General features: G+C 40.4%; 1 protein-coding gene, 1 long non-coding RNA gene and 1 pseudogene across 2 annotated transcripts in view; 2 read left to right on the top strand and 1 right to left on the bottom strand.

Annotated features, from left to right (window-relative positions):
- C3H4orf51 (chromosome 3 C4orf51 homolog) overlaps positions 1–23,507 on the top strand; it is a 67,825-nt gene that overhangs the window by 10,421 nt on the left and 33,897 nt on the right. The window contains exon 2 of the mRNA XM_008992626.5: positions 4,816–4,889. Coding sequence (XP_008990874.4) covers positions 4,816–4,889 — 74 coding nt within the window. The remainder of the gene's footprint in view (positions 1–4,815; positions 4,890–23,507) is intronic.
- Positions 1,325–2,429, top strand: LOC144581744 (small ribosomal subunit protein eS4, X isoform-like; annotated as a pseudogene).
- LOC103791818 (uncharacterized) overlaps positions 7,559–23,507 on the bottom strand; it is a 30,972-nt gene continuing 15,023 nt past the window's right edge. Inside the window, exon 3 of the long non-coding RNA XR_001910472.4 lies at positions 7,559–9,755. This is a non-coding gene — a long non-coding RNA (uncharacterized LOC103791818). The remainder of the gene's footprint in view (positions 9,756–23,507) is intronic.

Raw genomic sequence — 23,507 nt, 5'->3', positions numbered from 1 at the left:
AGTTTGAGACCAGCCTGGGACCATAGGGAGACCCCATCTCTCCAAAAAAAAAAAAAAAAAAGAATTAGCCAGGTGTGGTGGCATGTGTCTGTGGCCCCAACTACTCAAGAGGCTGAGATGGGAAGATTGCTGCGAGCTTCATGCCACTACACTACAGCCTGGGTGACAGAGTGAGACTTTGTCTCAAAAAAAAATTGCGCAAAGGACATGAATAGACACTTTTCAAGAGAAGACACAACAAGTGGCCAACAAACATATGAAAAAATGCTCAGCATCACTAATAATCAGAGAAATGCAAAGCAAAACCACAATGAGATACCATCTCACATCAATTAGAATGGCTATCAATAAAAAAATAACATGTTGCAGAGAAAAGGGAACATTTATATACTGTTGGTGGGAATGTAAATTAGTTCAGCTCCTGTGGAAAGTAGTTTGGAGATTTCTCAAAGAACTTAATATAGAACTACCATCGACCCAGCAATCCCATTACTGGGTATATATCCCAAGGAAAGTAAATCATTTAACCAAAAAGACACCTGTGCTCGTATGTTCATTGCAACACTATTCACCATAGCAAAGACATGGAATAAACCTAAGTGCTCATCAATGATGGATTGGATAAAGAAAATTAACAAGGATATCCAGGACTTGAACTCAGACCTGGAACAAGTAAACTTAATAAACATTTATAGAACTCTCCGCCCCAAATACACAAAACATACATTCTTATCAGTACCACATCACACCTACTCTAAAAGTGATTACATAATTGGAAGTAAATCGCTCCTCAGTAATTGCATAGCATTTCATATGTTTAAATGAAATATTGGTTGGCTGCTTGTTTGTTATTTTCCTCCCTTATTCCTTCCTGTCTCCACTGTTAAGCACAATTATTGGCTTAAAAGAGGTTTTCAATACCCATTTTTAGACTGCATTCTAGCCTGGGCAACAAAGCAACAATCCCGTTCTCTCTCCCTCTTTCTCTTCCTCTTCCTCTTTCTTTCTCTCTTTCATTCTTTTTTTTATGATTCTTTTTTCTGTCTTTCTCCTTTTTTTTCTTTCTCTTTCTTTCTTTAAAAAAAGAAAAAGAAAATGTGGTGTGTATACACCATGGAATACTACATAGCCATGAATAAGAATGAAATAATGTCCTTTGCAGCAACATGGATGAGGCTGGAAAATGAATTACTGCAGAAATCGAAAATCAAAAGTAGCATGTTCTCACTTATAAGTGGGAGCTAAGCAGTGGGTACACATGGACATAAAAATGGAACAGTAGACACCGAGAATCCAAAAGTTCAGAGAGGGAAGGGAGCAAAGGTTGAAAACTACCTCTTGGGTACTAAGTTCACTATTTGGGTGACAGGTTCAATATAAGCCTGAACTTCAGCATCACACAATATATTCATGCAACAAACCTGCACATGTACTCCTCGAGTCTAAAAAAAAATGCCTACTTTGGTAGGTTGGTAAGGGCTCTTTCCTTGCCTAATGCAGCCATGGCTTGTGGTCTCAAGAAGCATCTGAAGCTGGTGGCAGCTCCAAAGCATGGGATGCTGGATAAATTGACCAGTGTGTTTTCTCCTTGTCCATCCACCGGTTCTCACAAGTTGAGAGAGTGTCTCCCCCTCATCATTTTCCCAAGAAACAGACTTAAGTATACCCTGACAGGAGATGAAGTAAAGAAGATTTGCATGCAGCGGTTCGTTAAGATCGATGGCAAGGCCTGAACTGATATAACCTACCCTGCTGGTTTCATGGATGTCATCAGCATTGACAAGATGGAAGAGAATTTCCGTCTGATCTAAGACACCAAGGGTCGCTTTGCTGTACATTGTATTACACCTGAGGAGGCCAAGTACAAATTGAGCAAAGTACGAAAAATCTTTGTGGGCACAAAAGGAATCCCTCATCTGGTGACTCAAGAGGCTCGCACCATCCGCTACCCTTATCCCCTCATCAAGGTGAATGATACCATTCAGACTGATTTAGAGACTAACAAGATTGCTGATTTCATTAAGTTTGACACTGGTAACCTGTGTTTCGTGACTGGGGGTGCTAACCTGGGAAGAATTGGTGTATCACCAACAGAGAGAGGCACCCTGGATCTTTTGATGTGGTACATGTGAAAGATGCCAATGGCAACAGTTTTGCCACTCGACTTTCCAATATTTTTGTTATTGGCAAGGACAACAAACCACGGATTTCTCTTCCCTCAGGAAAGGGCATCCGCCTCACCATTGCTGAAGAGAGAGACAGAAGACTGGCAGCCAGAGCAGTGGGTGAAATGGTCCCTGGGTGATATGTTAGATCTTTATGCGTAATTTAAAATCATGTGGCATGTTTTAAAAAAAAAGTGTTGGTAAGGATGTCTAACAGTAAGATCTCTCATATATAGCTGATGGGAATGTACATTGATGTCACTGTTTAGAAAAAGTTGGGTTTTACTTTCTACAGTTAATTCTATGGATATCTTAGACCTAGCAATTCTACTCCAACTGAAATGCACTTTCACATGTATGTCGAGAGACATATATGATAATGTTCTTAGCAGTACTTTGCATAATAGCCGAAAAAACGAAAACAAGCAAAATGTAGAATAAGTACTATTCATCGACAGAAGAGTCAACAGTGGTGTTATCATCGATGGAATACTATATAGCAATAAATAAGAACAAACTATGGTTCCACTCAATAATCTCATAAATATAATGTACATTTTGAGCTAGATGACATGCTATATAATTCTATTTAGATAAAATTAAAAAAAGGAACATCGCAAACCATCATGTTTACTGATAAAATATATTAAAGCAAGCCAAAGAAGTGGTTCCTGTTGAAGTCAAGAAACTGGCCCACTTGCCACCTGTATCAGAACCATCTGCCCCAAATGTACTAAAGAATCCCTGCTGAGAGTCAAGCTAAAAAATCTGTACTTTTAAATTCATACCCCCAGGTTAGAAGAACGATGCAGGGTAGGCCACCAACCCCTGTCTCAGGAATTATTAGGGCTGATTTGTATGCTGATGATACATGTGTAGGAATATTTTAGGGCTCGTTAGGCTGACATCAATTCCACTCTACCCCTACCTCACAGAGTCACAGGTTCCTGAAGCTTGAGGTCCCTCCTCCCTCAATCAGAGGCCCTAAAATAATTATTACTATGTGTTGCACTCTAGAAACTGATGACTTTGTTCATTCTGTACAAAATAATCTGTTCTTGCCACCCAGTCTCTGCTTGCTTAGAGTCATATTTGGATTCAAGGAAACTAGGATACAGATGTGTTTCAAAGGATACACACTGCATCTGTGAGTCCCCAAGTTACTCCACTGATACTAAGTTTTTAGTTTTTTTCAGACACCAACATAATTACTGCAATCTTTCATATCTCATTCATAGCACTTATCTTATTTTGAAAACAACTCCCTAGAGAAACACTCATAAATTCCTTTGAAATAATTACGAACTTAATGTTTGAGCTTTTCATGCACAGAAGTTGAAAATATTACCCTTTTATGACAAATTAGAGAACAAACAAATCACTAAAGATGATAAAACCCAACTTTAGTTTATTTAATGGGATTGTGCGATTATCGTTAGGAGTATGGAGAGAGAGGAAGAGAAGAAAGAAATGTTAGATGAATGATTCATATTTCTCTCAGTAAATACCCAGTAATGGGATCACTGGGTAGAATGGTAGTTCTGTTTTTAGCTTTTTGACAAATTGTCATACTGCTTTCCACTATGGTTGAACTAATTTACCCTCCTAGCAACAGTGTACAAATGTGCTCTTTTCTCTGCAACCTTGCCAGTATCTGTTATTTGTGACTTTTCCAATAATAGCCATTCTGACTAGTGTAAGATGGTATCTCACTGTGGTTTTAATTTGCATTTCTCTAATGATCAGTGATAATGAGTTTTTTTTATATGCCTTTTGGCCACGTCTTCTTTTGAAAAATGTCTGTTCATGTCCCTTGCCTGCTTTTTCATGGGATTGTTTGTTTTTCTCTGGCAAATTTGTTTAAGTTCCTTATAGATGCCAGATATTAGACTTTTGTCAGATGCATAGTCTGCAAATATTTTATCCCGTTCTGTAGATTGTCTGTTTGCTCTGTTGATAGTTTCTTCCGCTGTGCAGAAGCTCTTAAGTCTAACTAGATCCCCTTTGTCAACCTTGACTTTTGTTGTGATTGGTTTTGTTGTCTTTGTCATGAAATCTTTGTGAAATAGAAATCATTCCGCTCTAAAGACACATGCATGCAAATGTTCAGTGCAGCACCATTCAAAATAACAAAGACACAGAATCAACCTAAATGCCCATCAATGACAGATTGAATAAAGAAAATGGGGTACATATGTATCATGAAATACTAAAAGAGAACAAGATCATGTCTTTTACAGGAACAATGATGGAGCTGGAGGCCATTATCCTTAGCAAACTAATGCAGGTACAGAAAACTAAATACTGCATGTTCTCATTTATACGTGAGAGCTAAATGATGAGAACACATGGGCCCAGAGAAGGGAACAACAGGCACTGGGGTCTGCTGGACAGTGGAGGGTGGAAGAAGAAAGAGAAGCAGAAAAAATTGCTATTGGGTATTAGGCTTAACACCTGGGTGATGAAGTAATCTGTACAACAAACCCCCATGACACAAGTTTTATCTATGTAACAAACCTTCACGTGTGCCCCCAAACCTAAAATAAATGCTAAAAAAAAAAGATGAATGGAAATCCCTGTAATCCATAGGCTTCATGTGACTTATAAATCCATACATTTGTAATTTGTTTCTTCTATTTGCTCCCCTTAGGATGCCATTGCCAAATAGTTCTGCCTGTAGTCTTCTCCGCTGGGCTGGTACCCAAGAGACTACGGATGTCAAAAGTAAGTGCAATATGATTCATTTCTGGGCCCAGCCCTTTTGCCAAAGTTGCTGTGTTTCTTGGAGATTCTTTTTTTCTCTTGCTTTACTGAGGTATGATTGACAAATAAAAATTGTAGGCCAGGTGCTGTGGCTCACGCCTGTAGTCCCAGCACTTTTGGAGGCTGAGGTGGGCAGATCACTTGAGGTCAGGAGTCCGAGACTAGCCTGGCTAACATGGTGAAACCTTGTCTGTACTAAAAATACAAAAAAAAAAAAAAACAATTAGCTGGGTGTGGTGGCGCATGCCTGTAATCTGAGCTACTCAGGAGGCTGAGGCATGAGAATCACTTGAACCTGGGAGGCGGAGGTTGCAGTGAGCCAAGATTGCGTCACTACACTCCAGCCTGGGCGACAGAGCAAGACTCTGTCTCAAAAAAACCAAAACAACAAACAAAAAAATTGTATATATTTAAGGTGCAAAATATGATATTTTGTTATATGTATATATTGGGAAATGACTATTACAATCAAGCGAATTAGCATATCAATCACCTCACATAGTTACTGAGTGTGTTTCGTGTGTTGAGAACAATTAAGATCTACTCTCTTGGCCCGGCACAGTGGTTCATGCTTGTAATCCCAGCACTTTGGGAGGCTGAGACAAGTGGATCTCTTAAGGTCAGGAGGTCAAGACAAGCCTTAACAACATGATGAAACCCCATCTCTACCAACAATACAAAAATTGGTCAGGTGTGGTGGCAGGTGCCTGTAATCCCAGCTACTCAGGAGGCTGAGGCAGGAAAATTGTTTGAACCCAGGAGGCAGAGGTTGTGGTGAGCCAAGATCATGCCACTGCAGTCCAGCCTGGGTGACAGAGCAGGACTCCATCTAAAAATAAAAGAAAAACACAAACAAATCTACTCTCTTGGAAACTTTTTTTTTTGAGACAGAGTCTCACTCTGTCACCCAGGCTGGAGTGCAGTGGTATGATCTTGGCTTACTGCAACATCTGCCACCCAGGTTCAGGTGATTCTTGTCCTTTACCCTCCCAGGTTCCTGAGATTACAGGCACCTGCCACCATGCCTGGCTATTTTTTGTATTTTTAGTAAAGACGGGACTTCACCATGTTGGCAAGGCTGGTCTCGAACTCCTGACCTCGAGATCTGCCCGACTCGGCCTCCCAGAGTGCTGGGATTACAGGCTTGAGCTACTGCACCCGGCTTTCATTGCAAATTTTAAGTATACATTTTAATTAACCATAGTCACTATACTGTACATAAGGTCTGCAGATTTATTCATCTTATAACTGAAAACTTGTACTCTTTTACCAACAAATACCCATTTATCTTACCTCACACCTCCTGGTAACGACTGTTCTACTATGCTTCTGTAATGTCAACTTTTTGGATTACACATATGAGTAAAATTAGGCAGTTTTTGTCTTTCTGTGGCTGAGTTATTTCACTTAGCATAATGTCCTCCAGGTACATCTATGTTGTCACATAGACCAATTTGTCCTTCTCTTTAAGGCTGAGTAATTTTCCATTGTGTGTATATTCCACATTTTCTTTATCCATTCATTACTGATGCTCACATAATTTGTTTCTATATCCTGACTCTTGTGAATAATGCTGCAGTGAACATGAGAATGCAGGTATCTCTTCAAGATCATGATTTTATTTCCTTTACATATGTATCAGTGAGATTGTTGGATCATACAGTAATTCTATTTTTAATTTTTTTGAGAAACCTCCCAATTAACATTCCCATCAACAGTGCATAAGGGCTTCCTTTTCACATATCTTTGCCAACACATATTTTTTGACTTTTTGTTAATAGCCATTCTAACAGCTATAAGTGATATGTGGTTGTGGTTTTGATTTGCATTTACCTGAAATTAGTGAGATTGAGAACGTTCTTACATACTTGGCCATTTGTTTGTGTTATTTGGAAAAATGTCTCTTCAAGTTATTTTCCCCTTTTTAAATCAGTTTCTTTTTCTGCTATTTATTTATATAAGTTTGTAAACCAAAAGTATTTGAGACAGGTCTCAATCAGTTTAGAAAGTTTATTTTGCCAAGGTTAAGGATACGTCTGTGAACAACAGCCTCTGGATGTCCTGACAACATATGCCCAAGGTTAGGGTACAGCTTGGTTTTAGACATGTTAGGGAGACATGAGATATGGGTCAATATGTGTAAGAAGTATATTGGCTCAATTCAGAAAGGTGGGACAACTCAAAGCAGAGATTTCCAGGTCACAAGCAGATTTAAAGATTTTCTGATTAGCAAATGGTTGAAAGAGTTTTTATCTAAAGACCTGGAATCTATTGGAAGGGAATGTCTGGGTTTTGATAAAGGGATGTGGAGACCAAGACTTTATCATGTAAACGAAGCCTGTAGGTAAGCTTCAGAGAGAATAGATGGTGTTTCTTAACAGATTTTAAAAGTCTGTTCTATCAGTCTTACGGTCTCTGTGTTGATGTTTGTGAGACATGTTTGACCCCCACTTCCCATCATGGCCTGAACTAGTTTTTTGGAACAATTTGAAATGCCTTTGGGTGAGGGGAGGGTCCACCAGTCAGGTAGGGGGGCTTAGAATTCTATTTTTGGTTTACAAGTTCATTATATATTTTGAATATTAACTTCTTATCTGAGATATGGTTTGCAAATATTTCCCCTTATTCAGTTTTCTTTTCATTTTGTTGATTGTTTCCATTCCTGTGTAGAAAGTTTTTGTTTAATACAATTTCATCTGTTTATTTTTGCTTTAGTTCACTTTGCTATTGATGTTATATCCAAAATTCACTGCCAAGTCCAATGTCAGAAAGCTTTCTTCCTAAGTTTTCTAGGAGTTTTTGGTTTTCAGGTCTTATTCTAACACTTTAATCTATTTTGAGTTGATTTTTGCGTACACTGTAAGATAAGAGTACAATTTCTTTCTTTTATATGTCGATATTCATTTTTCTCAGCCCGTTATTGACAAAATTACTGTGGGAGCCATAGGCTCTTGGCCCCCTAAAGGTTTGCTAAAAATCACTGACATTAGGCAGATTGATTTATAGGAGAAAAGGCATAAAAATTTATTTAACATGCATCCACAGGAGCCTTCAGAATAAAAGCCCAACTTCACAATGAGTTACAGAAACGTGTATATTATCCTGAGGCCGCAGTGAAGAATGCAGACTATGAGCAAGTCTAGAAACAGGCAAATCAGGTTTAATGGCAAGGCAGGTTTAAAGAGAGAGAAATGAGGAGGCTTGACTAGCAAAGGTGGCCTTTTTATGTAGATGAAGCCTCCTTCAGAGAGAATAGATAGTAAACATTTCTTTTCAGATCTTTAAAGGTGTCAGTTCATCTGCCAGAGGTGGAGGAAAAGGTTTTAAATAAATAATTAAGGCGTCAGACTCTCAACCTCTCCTGGATCTGGGGGAAGGCATAGGAAGGGAAGTAGAGATGGCTTCGCTAATGGAGATTCTCTACAGATGCAAATTTTCTGCACTTAAAATAGCTTCACAAGGCCAATTCTGCCTGCTGGCCAAGAAGCAGCCATTTAAAAATATGTCAAAGAAATGTATTTTGGGATAAAGTATTTTAATTCCCTTCACTATTCTTTCCCTATTGTATAATCTTGGTGCTTTTGTTGAAGATGGGCTAACTGCATATGCATGGGTTTATTTCTGTGTTCTCTATTCTTTTTCATTGATCTATGTATCTGTTTTTATGCTAGTGCCATGCTCTTTTGATTGCTACAGTTTTCTAACATAATTTGAAATTAGGACAAATGTTTTCTCTTGCTGCTTTCAAAATTCTCTGTCTTTGAGTTTTGTAAGTTTTCTTACTGGTGGCAAATCCATACAGGTTTGCAGAAATCGCAATTCTTGCCTCCTCAGAAGAAAGAGTTTGACTGAGAGACATAAGCAGAAGGAGAGACTAAGGCAAGTTTCAGATCAGGAGTGAAAGTTTATGAAAAAGCTTTAGAGCAGGAATGAGAAGAGGTAACGTACACTTGGAAGAGGGTGAAGCAGGTGACTTGAGAGATCACCTTGGAAGAGGGTAAAGTGGGTGATTTGACAGATAAGTGCACGGTTTGACCTTTTGTCTTGGGGTTTCATACATTAGCATGCTTCCAAGGCCTTGCATCCCTTCTCCCCGTTTCTTCCTTTGGGAGGGGCTGTCTGCACATACAGTGGCCTGCTAGCACTTGAGAGGAGAGCATGCACAGTGTGTTTGCTGGAGTTGCATATTTGCTCATTTGAGGCATTCTTCCCTTACCAGTCAAATGTCCCTAGAAGGTCATATACTAGTTAAACGCCACAATTTTGCCTCTTAATGGGCAAGCTTGAGCCCATGCACCCAACTCCTGAGATCTTATCAGGATGCTGCTGATCACCAGTTTCAGGTGTTTCTATTTATTGGGAGACTAACTTTCCCTGGCGTTGGCTGTGACCAATTATTATTTTAGAGAGACAGTTAACCACCTGACCATAACCTGATGGTTGCCTGAAATTTCTGGTGTGTGTGTGTGGCAGGGTTAGAGGTTAGGCCCTCTCTTGCACAGCTCAAGCCTGACTAGCTACCTACTGTAACATTTCCCCACTCGAGAGTCCAATACCCAATTCTTTGAGGAAAATGGACGAAGGTCAATCTTCTGTAACTGATTCCTGCTAACAGAGAGGCGTTTTAGTGGTTGTTCTGCAGGTCTTGGCCTCTTGCTAGCTGTCAGGGCAGAGTTGGCTCCATGGGTTGGTGAAAGCAGTATTCAACCAGGTTTTTGCCTCTGTCATGTCCCATTGATAAGCAGTCTAGGCGTTCTCTGTAGAAGGGTGGCTCTTGAATATTGAGAGGACTGTATCTCTTAGTGACATCATCTGGAACTTGATGACCTGAAGACAAAAGGAGACAAATAGGGTTATTAGAATTCGAAGAATGCCAAACCAAAATAACGGGGTGATGATAACTCCAAACAATTCTGAGACTGCCAATATGCTTGGGTAGCTGATGGCTATAGGTATGCCTGCTAAGACTTGGGTCTTAGCATGGGGTTGTTAGCTAGTTTCAATATGTGCTCAGAATTAGAATGTTGATCCAGATTTTTACACTACCCATCCATCTTGTTTCTTCTGAGTTGCAGCCAGAGATCACTGGTTGTTGGTTCACAGGAATAAGAAGGGTCAGTCTAAATTGCAGACAAAAATTCAAAAACAACTGATGAGACTAGAATCTAATAATAGCTGTACCATAGTTTTTGAAACATAATTTTTTTCTCTCCAGTCGTCAGTTTTATTAAAGACAAATCATGATAGAATTGACTTGTTCACAAAATAAAGTCTTATTATACTTGGCCTGATTATTTGCATAAAGCACAGTGAGAATAATTATTTGCCATATAGCTTCCTTTTAAAATTGTCTTTAATGAAACTTTGTTCCTTAGGGAATTTCAGATGAGACCTTTTTAAAGCCTTAGTTTGGCACCATTAAATACCCGTATGACTTGGGTAAAATTTCTCTCCACTTGAGGTCCCAAGAGAACTTGGGGTTTCTAGGCCTATTAGAAAGCAACATTCTTTTCTTACCACAGACCAGGAACCCCATTCAGGAACTATGTAGCCAAGGTATGAGGGCAGTTTTCTGAAGGGGCTTTTATTGGCTTCATAATTTCATTTTGATTCCTTAAAGGAAAGCATGCCATTCTAGTCAAAGCCCTGGTAAAATAACCAGTTTGTCAAATTGTGTCCTGTAGAAAACAGATTCCTTTTTTTTCTTTTGAGATGGAATCTTGCTCTGTTGCCTAGGCTGGAGTGCAATGGCACAGTCTTGGCTCACTGCCACCTCTGCCTCCTGGATTCAAGCAATTCTCCTGCTTCAGCCTCCCAAATAGCTGGGATTACAGGCACCTGCTGCTACACCCAGCTAATTTTTTGTATTTTTAGTAGAGACAGAGTTTCACCATATTGGCCATGCTGGTCTTGAACTCCTGACCTTGTGATTCACCCACCTTGGCCTCCCAAAGTGCTGGGATTACAGGCATGAGCCACTGTGCCTGGCCCTTGAAAACAGATTCTTATTGCACTTATGCAAATAACTATATTGCCGTAAGTTAAAAATGCAAACAGTTTCCAAATTCTGGAGAAATTAGGTAGAGAGAAGAAAATGAGCTCTAAATTTTGTTTACAAGAGTATATTTTACTCAATTGTTAAAAGGTATAAATAGCTCAAAAGAAAAGTTTTCTTGGCTCTGAAAAACAAAGGATCAGCAATGTTTTAAGCAAAAAGTCATAAAAGGATTATTTCAACCTTCTATCAGTTCAATCCAGGCAGCTAACTCCTGTTCTGCTTGATATTCATGAACATTTCAGCTCTCTAATAGAGTCCTGAAAGGTTTTTTTCTTTATTCTAATGTCACAATCTCCAAAGTTATCTGAAACCTGCATTTAAGAGCACCTGTTAGGCCAAGTACAATGGCTCATGTCTGCAGTCCCAGAACTTTGGGAGGCCAAGGCAGGTGGATCACTTGAGGCCAGAAGCTTGAGACGAGCCTGGTCAAGATAGTGAAACCCTCTCTCTACTAAACATACCAAAATATAACCTCTTGTGGTGGCACATGCCTGTGGTCCCAGCTACTCAGGAGACTGAAGCAGGAGAATTGCTTAAACCTGGGGTGGCAAAATTGTGCCACCATGCTCCAGCCTGGGTGACAGAGCAAGACTCTGTCTCAAAAAAATTAAAAAAGAGGACCTGTTAGAGTCTCAGAGCTGATTATAAAACCATCTGTTAAAGACAATTAAAACAAGACAATGGTCTGTGGATGACAAAAAGTCTTAGGGCAGCCACAGTCAAAGACACAATTGACAAGGACATCAGACAGAAGTGCAGATAGGGCTTGACTCTTTCCAGCATAGCCGGGGGGCATGGCTAACTCTGTATATCCTCAGGCTTTACCTAGCTTTAAAGCAGACAAGGCTTACAGTTAAGTCATTGTAGCAGTTTATGAAGCATTTAGTAGGCATAATAACCTTTAAAATTGCATAACATTTCTTTTATAAATTCCCTTTCATGAATCTTTTTTATGACTCACACAGACTATCTACAACATGCTTTGACTTTCTAACTTGTCCTAAACATCACTCTTTTTAAGCAACCAGTTATTTTACTTTAGGAAAAGAATTTACTATCCAAGATACTTTTTCATATCAAATTTCTTTTCTTTATAACCTTCCTTGCCTTTAGAACCTTTGAATTTGACAAACCATTGAATTGTACTGCATGCTGCTTTGCACATTCTTTAAAGGGGGGCACATGAGGAGTTTATTTACATTCTGTACTGGAGAAGTTATCTCCCCTCAAGAGATTGCTCAGTTAGATTTTTGCGAGGGCTTGTCTGAATAAGTGTGGCCTATTTCTATACCACTGGGGTAGGATTTTCCAGGATGCAGTTACTGGTTAAAGATTTAGGTAGCTTTCCTTGGAGAAATAGAGCTATTAGAAAGATGAATTCAGGGGTCAGGTAAATATTAAGCAAGCACCCATGCTGGTGAGTATATTTTTCCCCTCAAGAGGTGTTGGGTATTTAGACATCACCAGGGACTGGTCCCCTAAGTAATATAAAGGGATGTGAATATTTTATTTTGGAGGGATGGGGTGCCATTTCTCCCAATTACCTGACAAGATTTGGAAGAGAGTTGCTCAGAGAAGATTAGCACAGAGTAGTCAGCACTTGAACCCAAAAAGGAAATTTATAATTTTACTTGCAACCTCCAAAGTTGCCCTCAGCTTTGTCCTGTTGATGACAGTGTCTGATTTGGAAACCAGCCAGAGCAGACAGCCCCTTTAGCTCAAGGCCATCAGGAGTTGAGATTCTGTCCCATGGGTGGTTTAGACCTCAGAGCAGTCTCACTTTCAATGGCCAACCTTCTGGCAGAAGGGGCAAGCCATTCACATGGCTTTTATCCTACAGGGGCAGTGCCTTACAGTGGCATGGCTTCCTGTACCAATGGTAATTACCTGGAGAAGTGTCCTTGGGGCAACCTGGAGGAGGCTGGTGGGCTTGCAGAGCAGCCAATAGTTGAGCTCACCTTCTTTCCCTTTGTTTCTCCTTTTTCTTAGCCCTGTCCTTCTTATTCTGCTCTCAGTTATGAAAGACTGAAGAGGCTAAATCGAGGACCTCCTACACAGGGGCACTGGGTTCCAAGGTTGACTTTTGCAATTTTCTTTTCATTCACTTTTAAGCCAAATAGTGTTACAAAGGAAAACTAGTCTCCTGTTTTAAGGTTTGGGGAAATCTTTCCGTTTTGGGGGATGCATCCAAGGGATATGTCATGTGGTATGGAGACGAGATTACCTGTCTGTGAAGATAGAGAAGAAAAAAGTAAAAACAAGGTGTCTCCTCTTATCTTTCTATTATCCTATATGGGGTCCTCTCAAATTTTTCTATTATCCCTATTCATCCTTAGGGTTCCAGAATGAACCGCTCTTACCATGTACCCTTTACCTTGGCTCTATCTCAGCATAATTATGCACTTGAGAATAGAGGAGATATTGGAGTAAACAGTGGGCCCCCTGTTTATCCTTGGGGTTCCAGAATGAACCTGGCTTACCATGTATCCCTAACCTGGCCTTTGTCTTTGTTCTAATGGTAATCTGTTAGTCTGGGACCAGCTTTATCTCTGTCCTATGGGTTTCTTGTGCCTGTGGTATTGGGCTGACCTATATCCTTGTCTCCATGACCTCATAGTGACTCTCACTTGGAGCATTTTAGCAACAAAATCATTGTCTTTTCTCAGATTCCCATTTTCCATGTTCTTTAAGTAGACAAGAGGCCTGCTTTTCAGCTAACTGCCCGAAGGGGGCTGGACTTCGCTTCCTTTAAATATGACCTTGAAGGTCTTGATGTATGTTAAGAAGGGCATGGAAGTGATTAGAGAAATGGAGGCTACAAGAAGTGGGAGGAAGTGAGAATACTCATGGGAATCCTTCATAGACTTGCAAAAACAGGAGCTCTTGAATTTTAGAGGAAACGTTTATTTGCCCTCTTGACATAAAGTAGTAACTTCCAGAGGACTTGGGGCTTGGAGTAAGAACTCACATATGGCAAAGGAAGAACTTTCCCTCCTTCTGGAGGGGTTCTAACTCAAAAAAAGCAAGTTTGTGGGGTCTTAAAGGGCCACAGAGTGAGGCCTTAATCAGGTGAACAAACTGCTTCAAAAGCCACTGAAAAACTTACCCTTGGAGCATAACAGGAACAAAAGCATATGGGAAGTCATAAGTTGTTGGCAAAGCCAGGGTTCCAGTTAGTGTCTATCTCCACAATGTGCCAAGAGACAGGGGAAGGGTTGGAAGTCATCTGAGTTGGTAGGGTAAAAACAAGTATAAATCTCAGGGGATACCTGCAAGGAAGCCCATGTCTTTGCTGCCGTGCAAATGCAGCAAGAGCTGCAGGAACATGAATTACAGGGAATGTGTGTTGAAGAAGTCATGTGGCATGCAAAGTGAAAACAAAGAGGTGGACTTGCCCCCAAGGCAGTCTGGTGGGTATGCAAGGCCATTTCAGAACATACATAGAGAAAACAGTAGAATAGGCAGTGTAGGTTTTTCTTTTTCTTTCTTTTTTTTTTTTTGAAAGAGATAATTTCAGTTGAAAAAGCAGAAATCCCAAACATTGCATGGGTTTAGGCTTCAGCTCTATCACTCTCGCTAGCTCCCTGTTTAGAAGGGCCATTAGTGCCTCAGTTCTACTTGATGTGGGCCCCAAGATTTTTCCCACCCCCACAAACCACCTGCCAGGGTGAGCTGAGAGATTAGCTAAGAGGAGCAGAGCTACTTGTGGCTGAGAGGAATCATTCTGGGGGTTGGTTAGTAATCAGGGGAGTAAAAGGAGAGAAGAAAACCATGTATAGGGGTTGAATGTCTCCAGCTGAAGAAGGCAAGGTGTAGAAGTTTCTTACCACTAGGGAACATAGCTGAGTCACACAGCACTAAAGTATGCTAACAGTGGAATGTATTTGAGTCATGGGATCAAAGTATTATACCAGCAGCAAATCCATACAGGTCTGCAGCAATCTCAATTCTTGCCTCCTCAGAAGAAAGAATTCAGCTGAGGGGGATAAAGCAGAAGGAGATACAGAGGCAAGTTTTAGAGCAGTAATGAAAGTTTATTAAAAAGCTTTAGAGCAAGAATGAAAAGATGTAAAGTACACTTGGAAGAGGGCCAAGCCAGTGACTTGAGAGATCAGCTGTGGAGTTTGACATTTTGACTTGGGTTTTATATGTTGGCATGCTTCTGGGGTATTGCGTTCCTTCTTCCGTGATTCTTCCCTTGAGGTGGGCTGTCTGCATGTGCAATGGCCTACTGACACTTGGGAGGGGAGCATGCACAGTGTGTGTACTGGAGTTGTACATGTGCTCACTTGAGGCATCCTTTTCTTATCAGTCAAATGTCCTTAGAGGGCCATATCCCAGTTAAACTCTGCCATTTTGCCTCTCAATGTGCACACTTGAGCCCACTCACCCATCTCCTGAAATCTTATCAGGAAGTTGCCAATGATCAGTTTCAGGTGTTTTGGTTTATAAGGGGACTGTCTTTTCCTGGCATTGGTTGCAGCCAATTATTATTTTAGAAATACAGTTAGGCCTGTCTCTCTGATGGCTGCCTGACATTCCTGGTGTGTGTGTGTGTGTGTGTGTGTGTGTGTGTGTGTGTGTGTGTGTGGTGTGTCTGTGGTTGTGGTGGGGGTGGGAAGTGAGGAGCCCTCTCCTGCTCTGCTCATGTCTGACTAGCTACCTACTGTGACAGTTTGAATTTAATGTGTCATGGTTGAAGAAAGCAAAGATCACTTGGTGACCATCTAGAGGCAAAACTTCTCTATGGAATTTAAAAGTAATTAGATTTTCCTTTCATCTAAAGCTGGCGTCTGGTACCAGGCTTCTCTGCCCCAAATTTATCAATAACTTGAATATTTATACATCTCCGGAATGCATGTATGCCAAAACTCATTGTGTAACCCTTGCTGACATCAAGGCACCAAAATGTCTACAAATGTAATAATTTGTCATGACCTACATGTTTAATATGGTCTAAATTACCCTTAATGCTTCTACTTTAAGGTCCAGAAATACACTGCAGGAAAAATCCACCACAGTGCACTCAGTCCTCTCTTGTTGAGGTGCCCTGCTGCACTCTTCTTCAGTGTTCTATCTAATAAAAGTTAACTTTTCAAATCTATACTGTTGTTGGTAAATTATTCTTACTATCCCGCTATCTGTGAGCTGACCAGTTTCCATTGCTTGGGCCTTAATACCTCACCTAACAATGGAAAGGTCATCTTTGGATTGCCTCTGTTTGGGAATTTTTGATCTTCATGTACCTGGCTGTCCATATCTCTCTCCAGGTTTGGGGAAATTTTTGTTCTTTAAATCCATTTTTCAATTATTTATCTCTTCTGGTACTTTCTCTCTCTTTTCCTTCTGGTACTACTATAATCTGTATATTAGTTCTCTTGATAGTGTTCCATAAATCCCATAGCCTTTTCTCATTTCTTTTCATTCATTTTTTCTTCTTTCTCCTCTGACTGGATAATTTCAAATTATCTGCTTTGAGTTCATAGATTTTTCTGCTTGATCAAGTGAATTGTTGATGCTCTTCATTGCATTTTTAAGTTTATTTATTGCTTTCTTCAGCTCCAGAATTTTTCAAAATAAATTTTATTGTGCTTACTTAAGGTACAGGAACACGTTGTTTTGTTGCATTTTGCTCCACTGTGCTCCACAGATAATTGGCTTTTTCTCACAAATTGAAAGTTTGCGGCAACCTTGCATCAAGCAAATCTATTGCTGCCATTTTTCCAACAGCATGTATTCACTTCTAGTCTCTGTGTCACATTTTGGTAATTCTCACAATATTTAAAATTTTTCATTATTATTGTGTCTGTTGTGGTAATCTGCAATTCATGATGTTTGATGTTATTATCGTAAATGTTTTGGGACACCACAAACCACACTCATATAAGACAGGAAACTTAACTGATAAACTTTGTCTGCTCTGCCAACCTATCTCTCCTCTTCTTGGGCCTCCCACTTCCTTAAGACACAACAATATTTAAATTAGGTCAGTTAATAACCCTACAATGACCTCTAATTGTTTGAGTGAAAGGAAGAATCACATATTTCTTACTATAAATTAAAAGCTAAAATGGTTTAGCTTAGTGAGGAAGGCATGTTGAAAGGCAAGATAGATCCAAAGTTTGGCTTCCTGCACCAAACATTTAGCCAAGTTGTGAATGCAAAGAAAAATTTCTTGAAGGAAATTAATGATGCTACTCCAATGAACACATAAAAGAAAACAAAACAGTCTTATTGCTAATATGGAGAAAGTTTTAGTTGTCTGAATAAAAGATCAAAGCAGCCACAACATTTTCTTAAGCCGAAGCCTGATCCAGAGAAGGTCCTTAACTCTATTCAATTCTAGGAAGAATGAGAGAGGCAAAGAAGGTGCAGAAGAAACATTTGAAGCTACCAGTTGTTGTTGGTTCAGGACGTTTAAAGAAAGAAGTAATCTCCATTACATAAAAGTACAAGGTGGGCCTGGCGCAGTGGCTCACGCCTGTAATCCCAGCACTTTGGGAAGCCGAGGCGGGCAGATCACGAGGTCAAGAAACCGAGACCATCCTGGCCAATGTAGTGAAACCCCGTCTCTACTAAAATACAAAAATTAGCTGGGCATGGTGGTACGCACCTGTAGTCCCAGCTACTCGGGAGGCTAAGGCAGGAGAATTGCTCGAAGCCGGGAGGTGGAGGTTGCAGTGAGCCGAGATGGTGCCACTGCACTCCAGCAGGGCACCTGGCAAAAGAGTGAGGCTCTGTCTTAAAAAAAAAAAAAAATGTGCAAGGTGAAGCAGCAAGTGCTGATGTAGATGTTGCAAAAGTTATCCGGAAGACCGAGCTATGGTAATTAATGAAGGTGGCTTTACTAAACAACATATTTTCCATGTAGACAAAATAGCCTTCTGTTAGAGGAAGATGCCATCTAGAACTTTCACAGCTAGAGAGAGGAAATCAAAGCCTCGCTTCAAAACTTCAAAGGATGGGCTGACTCTCTTGTTAGGGGCTAATGAAGCTGATGACTTTAAGTTGAAGCCAAAGCTATTTACTATTTTGAAAGTCTTAGGGCCCATACGAATTATGCAAAATCTAGTCTACCTATGCTCTATCAATGGGACAATAAAGCTGAATAACAGCGTGTCTGCTTACAGCTTGATTTCCTGAATATTTAATCCCACTGTTGAGACCTACCACTTGGAAAAATAGATTCCTTTTAGAATATTACTGCTCACTGACATTGCACCTAGTCACTCAAGAGCTCTGATGGAGATGTACATGGAGTTTAATGTTGGTTCCATGCCTGCTAACACAACATCCATTCTGTAGCCTATGGATTAAGGAATAATTTCAACTTTCAAGTTTTATTATTTAAGAAATATGTTTCATAATGCTATGGCCACCATAGATGATGATTCCTTTAATGAATCTGAGAAAAGTAAGTTGAAAACCTTGTGAAGGAATTCATCAGTGAAGATGCCAATAAGAATATTTGTCATTAATAGAAGGAGGTCAAAATATGAAAATTAACAGGAGTTTGGAAGAAGTTGATTCCAACCCCTATGGATAACTCTGAGGAGTTTAAGACTTCATTGGAGTACGTATTTGCAAGATGAGATGGAAGTAGCAGGATAATTAGAATTAGAGGTGGAGCCTAAGGATATAACTGAATTGCTACAATCTCATAATAAAATTTTAATAGATGAGGAGTTGCTTCTTATAGATGAGCAAAGAAATTGATTTCTTGTGATGGAATTTACTCCTGGTGAAGGTGCCATGAACATTGTTTTAATGACAACAAATAATTTATAATATTACATAAACTGAACTGATAAAGCAGCAGCAAGGTTTGAGATGATTGATTTCAACTTTGAAAGTGTTTTAAAATTAAGGTATGTCCATTTTATTTTTATTATTTTATTTTATTTTTTTGAGACGGAGTCTTACTCTGTTGCCCAGGCTGGAGTGTGGTGGCACAATCTCAGCTCACTGCAACCACCTCTCCCTGCTGGGTTCAAGCTATTTTCCTGCCTCAGCCTCCCAAGTAGCTGGGATTATAGGCACCTGCCACCACATGCAGCTAATTATTGTATTTTTTAGTAGAGACAGGGTTTCACTACGTTGGCTAGGCTGGTCTTGAACTACTGACTTCAAGTGATCTGCCTACCTCAGCCTCCCAAAGTGCTGGAATTACAGGCATGAGCCCTGTATCTGGCCCATTTTATTTTTAGACATAATGCTCTTGCACACCTAATAGCCTACAGTATAGGGTAAACATAACTTCTGTATGCACTGGGAAACAGAAAGTTCATGTGACCCACTTTATTGTGATGTTTTCTTTATGGAAATGGACTGGAACTAAAACCACATTATCTCTAAAGTATGCTTGTATACAATATGATGCTATACAGTACATGTATAGTAAACAGATTACCATAATGATGCAAATTAAATATCCATCAACTCACATAATTACCCTTTTTTATGGCAAAAGCAGCTAAAATCCACTTATTGATTAATAGTATGATCCAGGATCTACTAGTTTTATTACCTGCAGTCCTCATGTGTACATTAGATCTCTAGACTCGTTCTTCCTACGTATCTGCCACTTTGTACCTTCTGACCTACATATTCTGTTTGTTTTTATTTCTGTTTGTTAAACTTCTCGTTTGGTTCATGTGCTGTTTTCCTGATTTCATTAAGTTGTCTGTGTTCTTTTTGTGGCTCACTGTGTTTTTTCTTAACAATTACTTTAAATGTGTCTGGAAATATGTAGAGCTCCATTTTGGAGGGTTGTTTACTGGAAAAATATGGTGTTTCTTGGGTGGTGCCATGTTTCCTTGATTTTTCATGTTCTTCAAAGTCTTGAGTTACTGTCTTTGCATTTGGATATATAGTCATGTCCTCCAGTCTTCACTGACTGGCTTCAGGGGACAAACACCTTCACCAGTCGGCTCAGCTGGGTATTTGACAGCTCTCTCAGGCCTTTTCTATGGATGCGTCCATACCGCCCCTCCTGCTCCCCTCTTTGAAGGAAATTCTTAAGATTGTATGGCTTCTGTCAATCCTGCAGCGCCAGACCAGATGCTGAGAAGCTCTTGTTTGTCTTCCCTAGAGCAGTGCCCTAAAATGCTCACATTTGTGTGCTTTCTCCCAGTCCCATGGAGTTGGGTGGTCTGTCTGCACATGCTATCTGCAGAGGCTTGCACTCCCTGTCTCCAGGAACACATGTGAAGAACAGGCTGCAGGGTAGGGGGTAGTGATGCATGTGGGGCATTGGGGGTACCCATGGGCCAGTTGGGATGGTCTGCAGGTGAGACATCCCAAACAGCTCATGGGTGGGTTTCTGATGGACTCCCTGAAGCAGCAAGCGGGGTCCATGGCCCTTTGTTTAGTAGTGAGCCCTGGTGGCTGTGAGTCTTTGCCTCTCTTTGCTGTTTGCAGCCTCCCTCCCCACTCAGCTGTGATAATCACCTCAGTATTTTCTGTGGGGTGAGAAAGAAGTGGGCCTCTTGGGCAGTGTCTCACACAGCTGGAGGAGCCAGGGGCTCATTCACTATTGTCTCACTTCTTCCCGTGGGAGAAATTGTGGGCTGAGGAGATCTCTCTTGGCACTGAGTTGTGCTACCTTGCAGGAGAGGTGTCATGGGTAAAGTGAAACTGTTCTTCTTGCCCTCTTCAATGCATCTATTCTTGGATTTTTTTTACTCCAATAATGTTCTGGAATTTCTCCACTGGCCACCCAGGCTCATACTACAGTACTCTCATCCATGGGTAGTCGTCAAAATCAATGTGTCCATGGGGAAATGATAGTAGAAAACTCCTATTCTGTCATTTTACTGACAGCATTCTCCTCTACTTTTAGATTCTTTTTTTTTTGAGATGGAGTTTCACTCTTGTTACCCAGGCTGGAGTGCAATGGTGCGATCTCGGCTCACCGCAACCTTCGCCTCCTGGGTTCAGGCAATTCTACTGCCTCAGCCTCCTGAGTAGCTGGGACTACAGGCACACGCCACCATGCCCAGCTAATTTTTTGTATTTTTAGTAGAGACGGGGTTTCACCATGTTGACCAGGATGGTCTCGATCTCTTGACCTCGTGATCCACCCGCCTCGGCCTCCTAAAGTGCTGGGATTACAGGCTTGAGCCACCGCACCCAGCGTGGTCTCTATCTCTTGACTTCATGATCCACCTGCCTCAGCCTCCCAAAGTGCTGGGATTACAGGCTTGAGCCACTGCGCCCGGCCTACTTTTAGATTCTTTATTGTAGCCCCGATGGCTTCCATTTGCCTGCTAAAGGTAGGGTGGTCTTTAGCAAGAAAACGACCATGTTCCACTCTGGAACACTTGCTCTTAAAAATGACAGTTCTTCTAAAGCAAACATTTTTCTCCGTTATATTAGTCACAGAATGTAACTTCCCCAGAGCTTGAAGCTCTAGGTGATATAATCTGAGCTTTACTGAGTACACCAAGAAATTAAGAAGAGAAACCCAAACTATCATCTATCACCTAGTACACTATATTTACTAATCTATAACCACCTTTACTCTGTTTCAGTTAAATTAGGTTAATACTAGTTGCTATAGACAACCCCTCCTAAATTATCTGTTATCAAAAGTATCTACTAATTAGTGGGTTGATAGATAAACCCCCAAATTCCAGTTGCTTAACACAATAAAATACTTTTTTCCTTTATACAAAGGCAAAGGTGGCTGTTCTTCAGGTAGACGTTTCTCATGGTGACTTGGGACACAGACTTCCTTCCTCTTGGGGTTCCACCAGTTTCTGAAGCCCTAGAGCTCCTTGTCTCCATCTGGCCATGGGGGATAAAGGAGAGGGGAGACACACAAGCTCTCTCCTCACTTCAGCCTGGAAGTGACTTTCATCACTTATGCTCACGTTCCAATGTGATGCCAGAGAGCTAAGAAATGGATTCCTTGGCTGGGCAGCCACTTCCTAGCAACAACTGCACAACTATGGAAGGAACAGCTGGCCGTCCTGTCACACTGATTTTGAGAAGAGAACACAATAGGTTATTTTCCATGTAATTTCCATCTCTCAGGGTTGAATCATTGAAGGTTTAACAAGACTAATGATTGTAATCGCAAATTAGGATTTGTAGCAGTTTATAAAATATTCAGGTAATGCCCATTTGTGGCTGGATGTGTTTATGTGTATGGTGGGGGCTGTGATGCTAGAAAAAGCTATTCTGCAGCCTTATTGAGTTTTCCTAAATGATGGAGATAAAGGTTTTTGATAGTTGCCTTGGATGATCACTATTCTGTTGGCTTTCTTAGTAAAATTTGACTTTATGAGCATAGTACATCTGAGGAGGGTTTTATGTGTTCCTCTGTGGTTTGTTGAGGCAAGAGGAGAGGGCACCTGACCATGTGTGCTATTGTTAAAATCAGGGAACACTTTCTTTCCTCCCTTTGCAGTAAAGAACATAAAATTGAAACATGCTATGTAGCCTGAAGACAAGTCTGAGCCCGTGTTTGGGAAATTAAATGGCTTGATCATGTCATTCATAGTAAGTTAAGGTGACAGTGCATCTGATCAGTGCAATTCTATTACATCAATATTGTTTTTTGTGCCCTTCAGAATTCTGATGAATTCTGATTAACTTTGCTAATCACCTGTGGCCTGCTAGACCTGCTGAGCAGTACTGCAGTTGCGTGGGTGGGAGTATTTGAGGGCTGGTAACATGAACAGCAAAAACAAGAATCTACTACTCTACAGTAGGCATTACTTTGCATTCCTATCTCCTCTCCAGTTATTCTAGTAAAGCACTGGTAGGATGAAAGGTAGAAATGGCATCAGTGAATATACTCAGAATGACTGCTTATCAATTTACCCATATTGCCTTTTTCATTCTTCTCAAGTGGTCATTTTCATATAACTGATGCTGCGTCTCTTCATTAAGAGGTAACATACATCAATGCAGAACTATTTACCCAAATGATAATTTCTCCTTGTGCTTTTTCTCCATTTCCATGTCAAATTTTAGATTATCAATATTAATTTTGCTTGAAGCCAAGGATCAAACTGTCAATGCCAGCCAACTATATAAATTTGCTTGTCACTAGTGGACTTAGGTCTGCTTGTTGCTCCTTTGCAACATCTGTTCATAAACAGAAAAATTGCATGGGCGGTTCTTAAGTGTGATTCATGATCATCATAGGAGAAAAGTTCTCAAATTCTTTTTTGCATCTGCCTTTCAAAGATTTCAGTTGTATTTCTGCCTACATTAAGGTGCTTTTCTTTTTGTATTAAAATTAATTTTCTTTCCAAGGATTTGATTTGGTTGCGGCTTTTCTGACCTGGTTCCCTTCTATATCGTATGCTCAGCTCTTATATTCAAATCCAGTATTATAAAGCTGCAATACAACAAAATTTTAGTTCAACTTCCTCTGCTAAGACCGGCTCTAACATGTCTTGTCTTATTAAACTTCTCTGCAGCAGCACATCTTTATGAAGAGCGTGTAGAATGCAGACCATGATACCGCTGGGCCAACACTTAGTGGCCTTCCCTTTCCTTTCTCTGAC

This window comes from Callithrix jacchus, chromosome 3, assembly GCF_049354715.1.
Source record: "Callithrix jacchus isolate 240 chromosome 3, calJac240_pri, whole genome shotgun sequence".
Classification (NCBI taxonomy): Eukaryota; Metazoa; Chordata; class Mammalia; order Primates; family Cebidae; genus Callithrix; species Callithrix jacchus.
The sequence above is the reverse complement of the archived record's forward strand: the minus strand, read 5'-3'. Positions and strand labels throughout refer to the sequence as shown.